Raw genomic sequence first — 14565 nt, 5'->3', positions numbered from 1 at the left:
AACCTCCTGGGCTCGAGCAATCCTCTGCCTCAGCTTCCCAAGAAGCTGGCACTATAGGAGCGCACCACCTTTCCCAGCTAATTTTTTAGAATTATTATTTGTAGAGACAAGGTCTCGCTATGTTGTCCAGGCTGGTCTCAAAATCCTGGGCTCAAGCAATCCTCCCACCTTGACCTCTCAAAGTGCTGGGATTATAGGCGTGAGCCACGGCACCCGAACAAAGGAAGTAAGTTTCTACACTTCACTCAAACTGATAAAATGATACTCAGTAGATAAGTTATGTATATATAATGTAATACTTAGAATAACCACTAAAAAGGCTAAACAAAAATATACATACACTCAACACCACACTAGGTAAATCGAAATGGAATTCTACATGTTCAAGTAACCCACAGAAAAATAGGAAAAAGGAAACAGAGAAACAAAAACAGAGCCAGAAAAATAGAAAGTCTTAAGCCCTAACATGTCAGTGATGACATTAAATACAAATGGTCTACACACATCAATTAAAACACAGTAAATGGCAGAGTAGATTAGAAAACATTATCCAAATATATACTGTCTAGGCCGGGTGCAGTGGCTCACACCTGTAATCCCAACACTTTGGGAGGACGAAGCAGGTGGATCACCTGAGGTCAGAAGTTCAAGACCAGCCTGGCCAACACGGTGAAACCCCGTCTCTACTAAAAACACAAAAATTAGCCGGGCCTGGTGGTAGTACTCTCAGTTACTAGGGAGGCTGAGGCAAGAGAATTGCTTGAACCCAGGAGGTGGGGGTTGCAGTGAGCTGAGATTGCGCCACTGTACTCTAGTCTGGATGACATGAGACTCCGCCTCAAACAAAATAAAACAAAACAACAAATATATACTATTTAAAAGTAACTCACTTCAAATATAATAATGTAAGCAGGTTGACTGTAAAAGGATGGAATAAATATATTATGCAATTAGTAATCAAAAGAAAGAAGAGAAGCTATATTAATATCAGATAAGAGCAGTTCCTTACAAAACTAAACACGTACTTACCAACGATTGCATACCCAGGCATTTATCCCAGAGAATGAAGACTGATGTGCACATAAAAACCTGCACACAAATATTTAGAGCAGCTTTATACAATAATGACCCCAAAACAACTTGGATGTTCCTCAACCAGTGAATGGTTAAATGAACTGCTGGACCTCCATGCCATGGAATACTACTCAGCAATGAAAAGCAATGGACTAGTAACACACGCAACAACCTGAATAAAGCGCCACAGAATTGTGTTGAATGAAAACAGCCAATCCCCAAAGGTTACATACCATACTAATCCATTTATATAACATTCTTGGCCGGGCGCGGTGGCTCACGCCTGTAATCCCAGCACTTTGGGAGGCCGAGGCGGGCGGATCACAAGGTCAGGAGATCGAGACCACGGTGAAACCCTGTCTCTACTGAAAATACAAAAAATTAGCCGGGCGCGGTTGTGGGCGCCTGTAGTCCCAGCTACTCGGGAGGCTGAGGCAGGAGAATGGCGTGAACCCGGGAGGCGGAGCTTGCAGTGAGCCAAGATCGCGCCACTGCACTCCAGCCTGGGCGACAGAGCGAGACTCCGTCTCAAAAAAAAAAAAAAAAAAAAAAAAAAATTCTTGAAATGAAACGACATTATAGAGCTGAAAAACAGATCAGTGGTTGCCAGAGGTTGAAGAGAGGGTGAGGGTAGGAAAGAAATGAGTGTGGACATTAGGTAACAGGAGATATCCTTCTGGTGAAGCACCTGTTCTGTATCTTGAACGTATCAATGTCAATACCTTGGCTGTGACATTGTACTACATTTACAGAATACAGATTTTTACTCTATATTTTACCATTGAGCGTTTAAAAAGTTCACAGGATCTCTCTGTGTTATTTCTTACAATGGTATGTGAATCTATAATTATGTAAAAATAAGAAGGTTAATTTAAAAAGAAAAACAAAACTTCATGTGTACCATGTTCGTAGCAGCATTATTCACAACAGCCAAAATGTGGAAGCAATGCAAATGTCCATCGACAGATGAATGGATCAACAATGTGATATATACACACATGGGATTATTATTCAACCTTAAAAAGGAAGGGAATTCATGGTCGGGTGCAGTGGCTCACACCTGTAATCCCAGCACTTTGGGAGGCCGAGGTGGGTGGATCACGAGGTCAAGGGTTCGAGACCAGCCTGACTAACATGGTGAAACCCTGTCTCTACTAAGAATACAAAAATTAGCCAAGCATGGTGGTGGGTACCTGTAATCCCAGCTACTCGGGAAGCTGAGGAAGGAGAATTGCTTGAACCCGGAATGCGGAAATTGCAGTGAGCCGAGATCGAGCCACTTGCACTCCAGCCTGGGTGACAGAGCAAGACTCTGTCTCAGAAAAAAAAAAAACAAAACGGAAGGGAATTCCGACACACATTACGACATAGATGAACCTTGAGGACAGTATGCTGAGTGAAATAAACCAGTCACGAAAAGGCAAATAGTGTACAATTCCACTTATATCAGGTATTTATAGTCAAATTAGTAGGGACTGAAAGTAGGATGGAGGTTGCCAGGAACTAAGGAAAGGGTAAATGGGGAGTTATTATTTAACATATAGGGAATTTCGGTTTGGGAAGATGAAAAAGTTCTACAGATTGGGTGTACAACAATGTAAATGTACTTAACACCACTGAACTGCATACTGAAAAACAGTTAAGATGGAAAATTTTATGCTATGTGTATATTACCACAATTAAAAATAGAAATTAAAAAAACACTTATAAACAAGATCTTCACGATGGCAACCTTTAGTGCACTGGGAAGAAACTATCAGAGTAACAAAACAACACTGACTTATCGAAATCTCTGTACTGTGCTCGCTACGGCATTTACCAGGGACTGCAAGAACTGAAAGATGAAGACCAACCTCAATAGGTACCGAATGAACAGCATCCCCTTGTGCGTTACACTGGTTAAAGACGCAACTTTTAATAAGAAATACTGGTTTTACCTCCTCATGTTTGGGAATGGTCACAGTACGTAGCAAATGCTGACATGTATGTGTTGAGCATCAGGGTAAACGGGCGTGTGTCACAGCTTTGGTGGGGCAAAAGCAAGTTATGGAGATGCCCCCTAACTGGGTAACCTGGCTCACTCCTTCCCATCCCTAGCCCTCCCTTCTCCAAGTTTGAAGCCATGTCGGCTGCGCACAGTGGCTCATGCCGGTAATCCCAACACTTTGGGAGGCTGAGGCAGGAGGATCACTTGAGGTCAGGAGTTCGAGACCAGCCTGGGCAACATAGTGAGACCCTGTCTCTACAAGAAAATACAAAACTAGGCCGGGCGCGGTGGCTCAAGCCTGTAATCCCAGCACTTTGGGAGGCCGAGACGGGCGGATCACGAGGTCAGGAGATCGAGACCATCCTGGCTAACACGGTGAAACCCCGTCTCTACTAAAAAATACAAAAATCTAGCAGGGCGAGGTGGCGGGCGCCTGTAGTCCCAGCTGCTCGGGAGGCTGAGGCAGGAGAATGGTGTAAACCCGGGAGGCGGAGCTTGCAGTGAGCTGAGATCCGGCCACTGCAGTCCAGCCTGGGCAACAGAGCAAGACTCCGTCTCAAAAAAAAAAAAAAAAAAAAAAAAAAAAAAAAAAAAAAAAAAAAAAGAAAATACAAAACTTAGCTGGGTATAGTGGCATGCACCTGTAGTCCCAGCTGCTCAGGAGACCGAGGTGGGAGGATGGCTTGAGCTCAGGAGTTTGAGGTTGCGGTGAGCTGCAACTGTGCCACAGCATTGAAACCTGAGTGACAAGGCAAGACCCTGTCTCTAAAAATAAAAATATAATAAAGTCATGGCAAATGAACTGTGCAGAAAGCAAACTGCTCAGTTTCTGACATTCTGCTGAGATATGATAATAGTGTGTCTACTGTTTTTCAGTTTTCTGTTGGGTAAGGAGCAACTAAACAAAAACAGGAGCCACACCTCCTGTTCCCACGGGAGGGGATGATGCTGTCATAACTAAATCTCATGCCAGCCAGTGGAAAGTATTAGGAGGGAAAGTGAAGGAGATACGGCCAGAAAACATGGTCAAAGGCAGCAACTGGGCTAGAGAGAGGTGAGTAAGATCACCTGCTGGACCAGCCCCCAGCCCTGACTCCGACTCCTCAGAGCGCCCGAGTAAGCAAGTCTTATACAAAAAAACGAACGAGAACATTCGAGGAAATTCTGGAATGACTCACCATATAGATCTGTGACAGGACTGAAATTATCTGTGCTTTCTTCCCTCCACTTCCTAACATTTCTAAAATATAACCATTGCTGCGATGATTATTAAATTGAAAAATTCTCTGTAAAATGAAAGAGCAGAGAGAGCTCCTTTTTCACAAGAGGGGAACTTAGACACGCTGAGAGGCCCATCAGTGGGGACTCATGGGCCTTTGTTTCCTGCTATCGTCTGCACAAAGCTTCCTGAAGGTGGCCTGATGACAGTCAACCCAGTGAGCGGCGGCTGGGACCATAGGGCAGGAGGAGAAATGGGGCGTCTCTTAAGCTGACGCTCTGCCTATTTTAGCTTTTCTGGGCCTGGACTGAACATCCTGTGTGGCAGTCAGAAAGCTGGCTGGGGCCCTAGGAAAGCTGCCCTGTAGCCTACAGAGGCAAACGCGGGATTATCAAGGACTCCTGTAGAAACCACTCACCGGGGGTAGCTGGAGGGTGGTCACCTGCTGTGTGTCCCGCACATTCTCTTCCTGAAGAAGGAAAGCATCTTGCAGAACTGAAAGAGATCAGAAAATGGTGTCCCAAAGAGGACCAGGGCCAGGCCTGGTGCTGATACCTTCTGAGCTTCCCATGGCTCTTCACTTCCATTTTGGTAGCAAAGAAAATCACAAGAGAGGCACCAACAGGGAGCTGTTCCACGGTGCTTTTCATAAAACCCCAGTCTCTGTTCCTACCTGTAAAATGAGGATTACAAAATGCTGCACATGAAAAGCACTCTGTAAACCACAAAGATTGCTGCGACTTTGTTTCCAGATATAACAAGGGGGGCTATAACAGAGAGTGCCTGGGTTCATGATGACACGGTCAAAAACGAACTCTTTCACCTCGGGTAGGTCCCTGGACCTCAGCACTGTTACCCAAACCATGGGAAAATAAAGGTTAAAACTCCATGGAGCTCAGCCATGTGTGGTGGTACAAGCCTGTAATCTCAGCTCCTCCTATTCTGGGGACTAAGGTGGGAGAATCACTGGAGCCCACGAGTTCCAGACCAGTATGGACAACACAGAGAGTATTTGTCTCTTAAAAAGAAAAAGAGAAAAAAAAAAAAATAGAAGAAAAAGAAAAAGCCGTAGAGTTGAGGAATCTGTAAGAACTGTTAGGGTCTGGACGTGGTGACTCATGCCTCTAATCCTAGCTCTTTGGGAAGCCAAAGGGGGAGGACTGCTTAAGCTCGGGAGTTCAAGACCAGTCTGGGCAACACAGTAAGACCTCATCTCTACTAAAAATAAAAAAACTGGAAAGCTGAAACAGAAGGATTGCTTGAGCCTGAGAGATCGAGGCTGCAGTGAGCCACAGCTACACCACTGCATTCCAGCCTGGGCGACAGAACATGGCTCTATCTCAAATGAAAAAAAAAAGTAAGGGCTATTGGCAATCAGAATTACTGTGGAACTCCATAAAAAAAGAAGGAAAATCCTGTCATTTGTGATGACATGGATGAACTTGAAAGACATGCTATGAGCAATAAGCCAGACACAAAAAGAGAAATACTCCATGTTCTCACTTAAATGTGGATTCTAAAAAAGTTGAACTCATAGAAGCAGAGAGTAGAATGCTGGTTACCAGAGGCTAGGGAATGGGGGACTGGGGAGACACTGGTCAAAAGGTACAAAATTTCAGTGACATGAAAGGAGTAAGCTCAGGAGTCCTATTGCATAACATGGTGACTATAGGCAGTAACAATGTACTGGGTGCTTGAAAATTGCAAAGAGGGTAGATCTGAAGTATTTTCACCACACGCAGAAAAAGGAGAGGTGTATGAGGTAATGCATTATATTAATTAGCTTGACTTTTTTTTAAGAGACTGGTCTCACTATGTTGCCCAGGCTGGAACAGAACTCCTGAGCTCAAGGGATCCTCCCACCTCAGCCTCCTGAGTAGCTGGGACCACAGGTGTGCCACCATGCCCAGCTAATCAGCTTGATTTAATCATTCACAGTGTGTATAGATATCAAAACCTCACACTGTTCACCGTAAATACATACAATTTTTTGTCAATTTGAAAACAGAAATTAAACAAAGAAGAAAAACTGTTACCACCGTAGGTACTCCTGAAAGAGCATTTGACACAGTGCCCTAAAGACCCTCATACAAAATGTAAAGTGTGGCTTTGGGACCATCTCACCAGCCTTATTTTGGGCTATCAGGGACTCTGCCACTCTTCTCCTGAAATTGGAAACTACCCCTTGTTGAGGCTTCTGCCATGAGCTACATTCCCTGCCAGCAGGGCAGCCATGTAAAAATGAGCTCTGTGTTTCCAACAGTACTCTTTTCTCAGATTAAGACTTGGAGAGCTGTGCTACAGTCTATTGGTTAACCCCAGGTCATATGTTAAGTCACTATCAAAGCAAACCCCAGAGGTCAGTGTCCCTGGCCTTTCAGAGCTGGGACACAAAGCCTGCAGGAAACAGCAGCTGCAAGAGTGGCTATGTGGAACAAAGGATGGGGTCAGGAGCCCACACAGATGGCAGTGCCATTCTAGGGGTCTCAGTGGAAGGCAGCCTTTTCACTGTATCTGAAGGGAAGCTCAGGCTGGATGGGTGTAGATTTGAGGAGGTGGTATTTTTGTGTGTGTATGTTCTATTTTAAGTTTCTATCTTCATCTTTATTTAACTTACTTTTACCTCCCAGTTTTATTAAGGTATAATTGACAAAAATTCTATGTATGAAAACTGTACAATGTGATAACTATACATTGTGAAATGATTAAGCTAGTTAACAAATCTACACCTCATACATTTTTGTGATGAGAACATTTCTTACTTTCTTAGCAATTTTCAAGTATAAGATGCATTATTTTTAATCAACATCACCATGCTGTACCATAGATCTCCAGAATTTATTCATCTTATCTAATGGAAACTTCGACTCTTTGACCAACATCTCCCAGAGGGGATGTTTTATTTTTTAGAGGTGGGTTCTCACTATGTTGCTCAGGCTGGTCTCAAACTCCTGGCCTCAAGCAATGCTTCTGCTTCAGCCCCCAGTAGCTGGAACTATAGGCGTGAGCCACTGTGCCTGGCTAGCAGGTGGTATTTTAGTTCTGCTTCCTCACACCTGCCACCTTCTGGGATATGCAGCTATCCCAGATATATATATGAATATGTAGCCCCACCCTACCTTTGGCCCCGATAAATGAATACATGGACCCTTTCGAGAATCACTTTGGAGAGCTGCAGACCCTACACAGAACCTAGGGGAAGATCTTCAAGATGAGGAACTATACAGCTATGACGGGTAGTGCATTCCAATGATAAATTGTCCTAATAGTTAAGGTTTTCCTGACTGCTAACTCTTGTCACACCTACTTTGCCTATTGCTAATTGCTCATGGAAATGGGAGAGCTGGCCTTGTTTTCCTAAACCCCATCTGTGGTTGCTGGCTTATCTCAGAACTTTATCAAGAAGCAACTGCACAGGCTGCTGTAGTTCCTGAAACTCTTCCCCTCCTCCTACGTGCCTTCCCAGACCCCACTACAAGGCCTCTCACAGCCCCCCACTTCCTGCATAACCCAAGCTACTTGCACGTGCATTATGTGGGTGACTGGCTGCTTCCCTTATGCCTGTTGTTACGGGCTAAGTTATGCTCCTCTCAAATTCCTATGTTGAAGCCCTAATCCTTAGGTACCCCAGAAGGCGACTGTATTTGGAGACAGGGTCTTTAAAGAGGTCATTACGATAAAATCAGGTCATACGGGTGGGCCCTAATCCAATAGGACTGGTGTACTTACAAGAAGAGGAGATAAAGCACAGACACACACAAAGGAAAGACCATGTAAGAGACCCAGAGAGAGAAGGTGTCTGTTACACTCGCTCTGCAAACTTCTCTTAGTGTAAACATCTTCCTCTTCCTCTCCCTGAAAGAAAACTGCCCGTCACCAAGAGTCCTGGCACAAAGCTTGTTGTCAGCTTTCAGGGCCAGATATTCATAGGTTTTTACGGGTCCCAAGGAGAGCCAGTGGCATAAGAGACTTCCCCTCCCAGCTCCTTCTTTTGTTTTGTTTTGTTTTCTTTTTGTTTTGAGACGGAGTTTCACTGTTTTTACCCAGGCTGGAATGCAATGGTGTAATCTCAGCTCACTGCAATCTCCGCCTCCTAGGTTCAAGTGATTCTCCTGCCTCAGTCTCCCGAAAAGCTGGAATTACAGGCACCCACCACCACACACAGCTAATTTTGTATTTTTAGTAGAGATGGGGTTTCACCATCTTGGCCAGGCTGGTCTCAAACTCTTGACCTCAGGTGATCCGCCCGCCTCAGCCTCCCAAAGTGTTGGGATTACAGGCGTGAGCCACTGCGCTCAGCCCCTAGCTCCTTCTAAATGCCTATCTGCAAACTTCTCTTAGTGTTAACATTAGGCACGTCTAGAGCCAAGGAGAGAGGCTTCAGAAGAACCCAAGGCTGCTGATACTTTGACTTCAGACTTCCAGCCTCCTAAACTGTAAGAGAATATATTTCTGTTACATAAGCCATCCACTCTGTGGTACTTTGTTATGGCAGCAAACAACACACCAGCCTCCTGAACTGTGAGAGAATACATTTCTGTTACATAAGCCACCCACTCTGGTACTTTGTTATGGCAGCAAACGACACACCAATCTTGACTTACGAGCAAGAAAAGGCTGAAGAGTTTGTATGATTTGTACAGGAGTCACTATAGTTTTTCCACACAGAGATATTTAATAGGCATTTTGGTTTTATTACTGAAAAGCTTATCATAAGGCCAACACAACTTCTGCAAATCATAAGAACGCCCCCTGGCCCCCCAGACACTTTCTTTCCATTGTACCTATACAGCACTGTGGCAAGTCCACCCAGAGTCCTAAGAAAGCCCCCCTGGCCCCCTAGACACTCTCTTTCCACTGTACCTACAGAGCACTGTGGAAAGTCCACCCAGAGGAACCCACGTGCCAGACTTCCTTCAACCCAAGAGTACTGGTTTCCCATGATATGTACTTAAAAGTTTTGGGCGGCCAGGCGCGGTGGCTCACGCCTGTAATCCCAGCACTTTGGGAGGCCGAGGCAGGCAGATCACCTGAGGTCAGGAGTTCGAGACCAGCCTGGCCAACATGGCGAAACCCCGTCTCTACTAAAAATATAAAAATCAGCCAGGCGTGGTGGCAAGCGCCTATAACCCAGCTAATTGGGAGGCTAAGGCGAGAGAACTGCTTGAACCTGGAAGGTGGTGGTTGCAGTGAGCCGAGATTGCGCCACTGCACTCCAGCCTGGGTGACAGAGCGAGACTCCGTCTCAAAAAAAAAAAAAAAAAAAAAAAAAAAAAAAAGTTTTGGGCATCTCTGGCTTTGTGCTCAGCCTTTTATAGGTTGTATCTCATTTAATCGTCCAAAAACCCCAAAAAAGGTAATTACTATCTCTGTTGGACAGAGGAAGAAACTGAGGCTTTCGGAGTTTAGAAGCATGCCTCATGTCATACCCAGAAGATTCAAATCTAAGTTTATCTGATGACAAAACTACTTTTCTGTAGCAACCATGTACTTCATACACATACTCAAACCATGTCTAGCTGATGTTCTGGTCCCACACACTAGATACCATCCTCTGTTCTCCAAAGTATTTTTATATCTCTTTGCAGAATCACAATGCTCCTGTAAATAGGAATTGTTTAGCCAAAGAAACAGAGGTTCCAAGAGACAAGAGATGGCCATGCTCCATTCATGCAGCAGGTCCTAGCTGTCATCAAACTGACAAATCCTGCAAAGATGCATCCTCAAAGAGATGAGAGGGCACCACCTCAGTGACACCCACTTACAGAAGAGTTAGCTCTGAGAGGATCTAGAACCATGAAGAGAACAAACATCCTGATGAGATTCTCGTTTAATTGCTCCAGGAAGGGACTCAGACCCTGATAACAGCTCACAGCCCCTCAGGGAACAGGAGAAAACTGCTGATGCAAAAGCCATCAGCTTAAAAACCACCCCAGTGTATAGTGTGTGGTGTGCACTCCCCCAGATCACCCCTGCTACTCCCCGGGCTGCATACCTGGATCCCCGCTGAGCTGGCTTGGTGCTCTGCTTGGGAGCCCCAGGCACTGTGCCAGGGCTATGGGCTGGGCATCCTGGCTCTTTGCAAGGTCGCTGTGGGGCTCTACCGGCAGCTGCTCCTGCTCCTGGTCCAGAGGGCTGTCCCCATCATCAATCACCACAGGGTCTTCACAGTGCTTGAGCTGCAATCCCAGAGAAAGCTTTTCAGAGCTAGGCGAAGAGGTCCCATCTCTCCCTGGGCCTGGTGACCATCCACTCCACAGCTGCCCACCAAAGGCTCCACTTAGGCCTTGGACTGGGCCGTAAAGGGGCATGACACCATCATGCCCAAATTAGAGGCTTCAGGGAGTAAAACTGGCTTTCTTAGGAAACTCTAGTCTGGTCCTAACCAAAGTACACGGCTCTCAGTGGAATTCCTCATTCCCTGGCCAGTGCATACATGGCCCAGTCAAAGTGTCTAAGCACCAGATCTCTACCCGTCCCAGCCCCACCCCTTCTACTCACCCACTGCCAGGGTCTCCCAGGCTCCCGTTCCAGTGCCTCCACCGCGGCCACAGCCTGCTCTCCACTCTCAGGCTCCTGCGCCCGCACCCAGCTCTGGATCTCCCGGGGCAGGATGGCCAGGAACTGCTCTAGCACCAGCAGCTCCAGAATCTGCTCCTTGGTGTGCCTCTCAGGCCGCAGCCAGCCCCGGCACAGGTCCCAGAGGCGTTGCAGGGCCTCCCGGGGGCCCGCCGCCTCCTGGTAGCGGAAACGGCGGAAGAGGCGCCGAGAAGACTCGGGACTGGGAAGCTCCCCTTGGGGGCTAGGGTTCTCTCCAGGTGGGCTCCTCATTTTCCTGGGCTCCTCACTTTCCTTCGGAGCCAAGACTCGGGGGCACAGGGCTGTGGGCATGATGGGATTTGATGGGGGTCAGCAGCAGAAGACGACCCTATTTCCAAACAGAAATCACTGGCTTCAGTGTTCTGGTCTCCTGTGGTCATTTCTGGGGGACAGTGACAAGGAAACTGTCAATGCCCTCAGAGACCAGCCCTTTGGAGAAGCCCTGGGAAAGGTAGGGAGTGTCGGTGTGGCTGGTCTTTACACACAGAATGAAACAGACAGAAAGATACCCTCCCCCCATCAGTACCATTACGTGTGGATTCCCGTAAGCGGGTGACTGGATGAACAAGGCAGGAAATCTGGGAGAAAGTGGTGGCATTTCAACGTGACACTGGTGTTTTGAGCATCCCAGGAAACCAACAGCGCCACATGCAGATGTAATCAAGACTCTCTGGTACCTTAAGTGGCTGGGTCCTCCGGGAGACCCGAGATGGGCAGGCCAAGCAGGCCACTATATTGAAGCTCCGCAGCCGAAGTCACTGTTCTTGTTCTCAAGACCTTTACAAATAGAGCTGGAAAGACAAAGACAGACATGCATCGGATGAGCCTTCCAGCACATCCAGGAATGGAAAATCCATCCTGCTGGTGGCAGAGGGCTGATGGTGCTCAGTGCTGGATGGACAACCCAGCCAGAATCAGCTTTGCCCAACAGAGTCTGCAACGGGAGGCAGGGAAAATACCCAGACACAGGGAACATCACATGAGACAGCCACATGCAGTCCACGGGGGACAAATAACACTGCATTTAGAAATATCAGTGGTTTCCTATGAACCTTCTGCCAACACTTGCCTGACGTTCAACCTCGCCTCCACCCTCTTGTCTATCCTTGACCTCTTCAAACCACATTCAAGGCAACGGCACACCCGCGAAAGCCGTTCCTCGGCCAGGACAGGAGAGTGGGTCCGTCACGGCACAGCTCAGCCCTCAAAGAACCCCTGGACACTGCAGCTGCCACACCCTCAAGGTGGGCCTCAGGGGTCCCTCCACCTCCCCGCTGGTGTGCAGACAACTAGCCGACACATACAGGGTGGCAAAAGAGACCAGCAACCAGTATACCTGGCTGGTGTTCATGACTCGCACCCTAGAACACTGACCCGTGAAAGGGCACATGGGGACACTCACGGTGCCCTTCTCTGCCATCAGGCCTCTGTGATCCTTAGGACCGGCAGTGCCTGCCACTCCTCCATCTGCAGGAGGTTGTCCAGCGTGGCCGCGCCTTATCCTCCAACAGCTCACAAGGGGGACTCGGGCCTCACTCCCATTTCACAGGAAGACAAGTGATGCCAGAAAAGCTACGAAACAACTCAGTGGTTCCAGAAACACCCACTGCTCTGAATCTCCTTGCTTTCCAAAGTAACAACACATACAGAAACGCATATGGGGGCCGTGGAGGCGTCGGGCTGGACGCATTACAGGGCTCCCCACCACCGGATTCCCTTCCAAGGCGGCTCCGGCATCTGGAGCCCGGGGTGGGCCCCGCCCGCCCTGCTCGGCGGCCCCCTGCGGCGCCCATCACACACCTGCAGCGCCCAGGACTACTCAGGTCCGCCCCCCCGGAGCACCGGCGCCCACCCGGGCTGCCACTCGGATCGTCTCCAACCAGACGGCCGCGTCCGTCTTTGTCACGGCGGCACCTGGCGCGTCGGAGGCTCGGAGGAGACGCCTGATGAATGAACTAACGTGAGTGAGGCGGAGGAGGGCCCCGCAGGGGCGGAGCGAGCTCCCAGCCGTTCGCGGAGGAGGGACCGAGCCGGATCGGCAGAAGGGGAAGGAGAAGGTCGCTGCGGGCCAGGGAAGGGGGAGCGCGCCCTCCGCGCCCTCGGTCTCCCTCACACGCGCGTCTCCCGTCTCGCCGGCTCCGGGGCTCCTCACCTCACAGCCCGGAGCTCCCTCCCGGCGTCCGGCCGAAAGCCCTCCTGTGGCGGCGGAAGTCCAGGGCAGCCGTCCTCATCCTCCCGGCCCGCCCGGCCGGGCGTACTCGCTGAGGCGGCGTCTCCGCAGGCGCCCGGCTCCTTTCCCGGCCCGTCCAGACCGCGTCTCCCGACCATCCGGAACGCCACGGCTCGGCTCGGGGGCAAATGGAGGCGCCTGAAAAACAATGGTGTTGCTTTCTCCCCCGCCCGCACCTTCCTGAGCGCTGGGCTCTGGGCCGGGAGGCGGCGCCGCGGAGGCCGGGCGCGGGCCGAGGAGGGCGGGGCGGGGCCGGCCGCGGGAGCCGGGGTGCACTCACCGCCGCGACTCGTCCCTGTTGGCGGGCGGCGCAGGCCTGGCCACTGCCGGAGCCCGCCGGACGCCGAGGAAAGGAAAGGCCGGAGCCCTCCGGCTCCCTCCCCTGGGACACTTCCTGCTCCGCTCTAGGACCGGGGAGGTCTCCGCATCTCAGTGGTTCGCTCCCCCGCCCCCCGGCCGAGGTGTGCGCTGGGGGTGACATCCGACACCCCCGGCCCGCCCAGCTCCGCGCGCGCCTGGGCCTGGCCGCCGGGCCGGGGGCTTTGTGGGTCAGCCACGTCGCCGCGCCCGGTCCTCCCCGCGGGCCCGCCGGTCCGGAAAGTCAGCCCGGGGCTCTTTTCTCCGCTGTTCTCCTTCTCCGGCGCCCCCAGGACACGCGGGCCGGTGGACGCCCGGAACGGCCGACCGGGAGGCGCGGCTGGGATGGAAGCTGGAATTGGGGGTGCGGGATGGAGCGGAGGGAGGAGGCCCCGCGCGCCGTCGGCCGCCTCATTTCAGACGCCCCCTGCGAGCCCCAGCCAGCCGAATTCCGGGCCGCCCAGCCCCTCCCGTCGCTGCGGGACGCCAAAGGTAGCGCTCGCACCCGCGCCTTCCGGGCCTGGCGCCCACGTGCGGAGTCCCCGCGTTAGGAAAGGCCGCGCAGCCGGAGGCCACTCCGAGCCTCGGGACGACCCTGAGGGATGCGCAGGGGGTCTGCCGTGAGTCCTGGCCCTGAGTGGGGGTCACGGGGCTCGCAGAAGTGAACACGGTTACCGCTGTGCGCAGTGGCGGAGGGAGAGGATGAGGGACTCTGACCCAAGGTCATGTGGCAGTGAGGGGCAAGCAGGAATGAGGGCCTCCGGACCCCACCCTGAGACAGGGCTGCTGGCTGCTACACTGTGCTGAATATAGCCCAAATTCTGACATGGGTCGTCCCCGGGGAGTGGTCATTTTTCAGGCTCCAGAGCTTGAGAGAAAGTGTGAACCCGGTCCCTGGGCAGGCCTGATTCCCATGGCCCCTTCTCCATCTGCTCTGCACCGAAATTGGATTCTCCCACGCAGAAGGGGAGAAGGTTCTCCATCTTCCAGAGGGTAGCTACTGCCCGTTGCTCCGATTTCCTTAGGATCCCCTTTCAAGGGCAAGCAGAAGGAAATCGGTTTCCCCAGAGAAAGTGGCCCGGCTGAGTAAGTGGGGAC

At 50.4% G+C, this 14565-nt stretch overlaps 1 protein-coding gene across 2 annotated transcripts in view; it reads right to left on the bottom strand.

Moving 5' to 3' along the window:
- Window positions 1-13468, bottom strand: part of ZNF496 (zinc finger protein 496) — a 32479-nt gene extending 19011 nt beyond the window's left edge. The window contains exons 1-6 of one of the 2 annotated variants that reach the window (XM_001098253.5): window positions 13391-13468; window positions 13033-13248; window positions 11558-11671; window positions 10782-11208; window positions 10276-10459; window positions 4699-4775 (exon numbers count right to left, since the gene is read on the bottom strand). In XM_001098253.5, the coding sequence (XP_001098253.2) occupies window positions 4699-4775; window positions 10276-10459; window positions 10782-11171 (651 nt within the window). In that variant the 5' untranslated portion in view covers window positions 11172-11208; window positions 11558-11671; window positions 13033-13248; window positions 13391-13468. The remainder of the gene's footprint in view (window positions 1-4698; window positions 4776-10275; window positions 10460-10781; window positions 11209-11557; window positions 11672-13032; window positions 13249-13390) is intronic. The other variant, XM_077997882.1, reaches the window with a different exon arrangement.
- Window positions 13469-14565: the final 1097 nt, after the last annotated feature.

The sequence above is a fragment of the Macaca mulatta genome, chromosome 1 (genome assembly GCF_049350105.2).
Source record: "Macaca mulatta isolate MMU2019108-1 chromosome 1, T2T-MMU8v2.0, whole genome shotgun sequence".
In the NCBI taxonomy this organism is placed as follows: Eukaryota; Metazoa; Chordata; class Mammalia; order Primates; family Cercopithecidae; genus Macaca; species Macaca mulatta.
The sequence above is the reverse complement of the archived record's forward strand: the minus strand, read 5'-3'. Positions and strand labels throughout refer to the sequence as shown.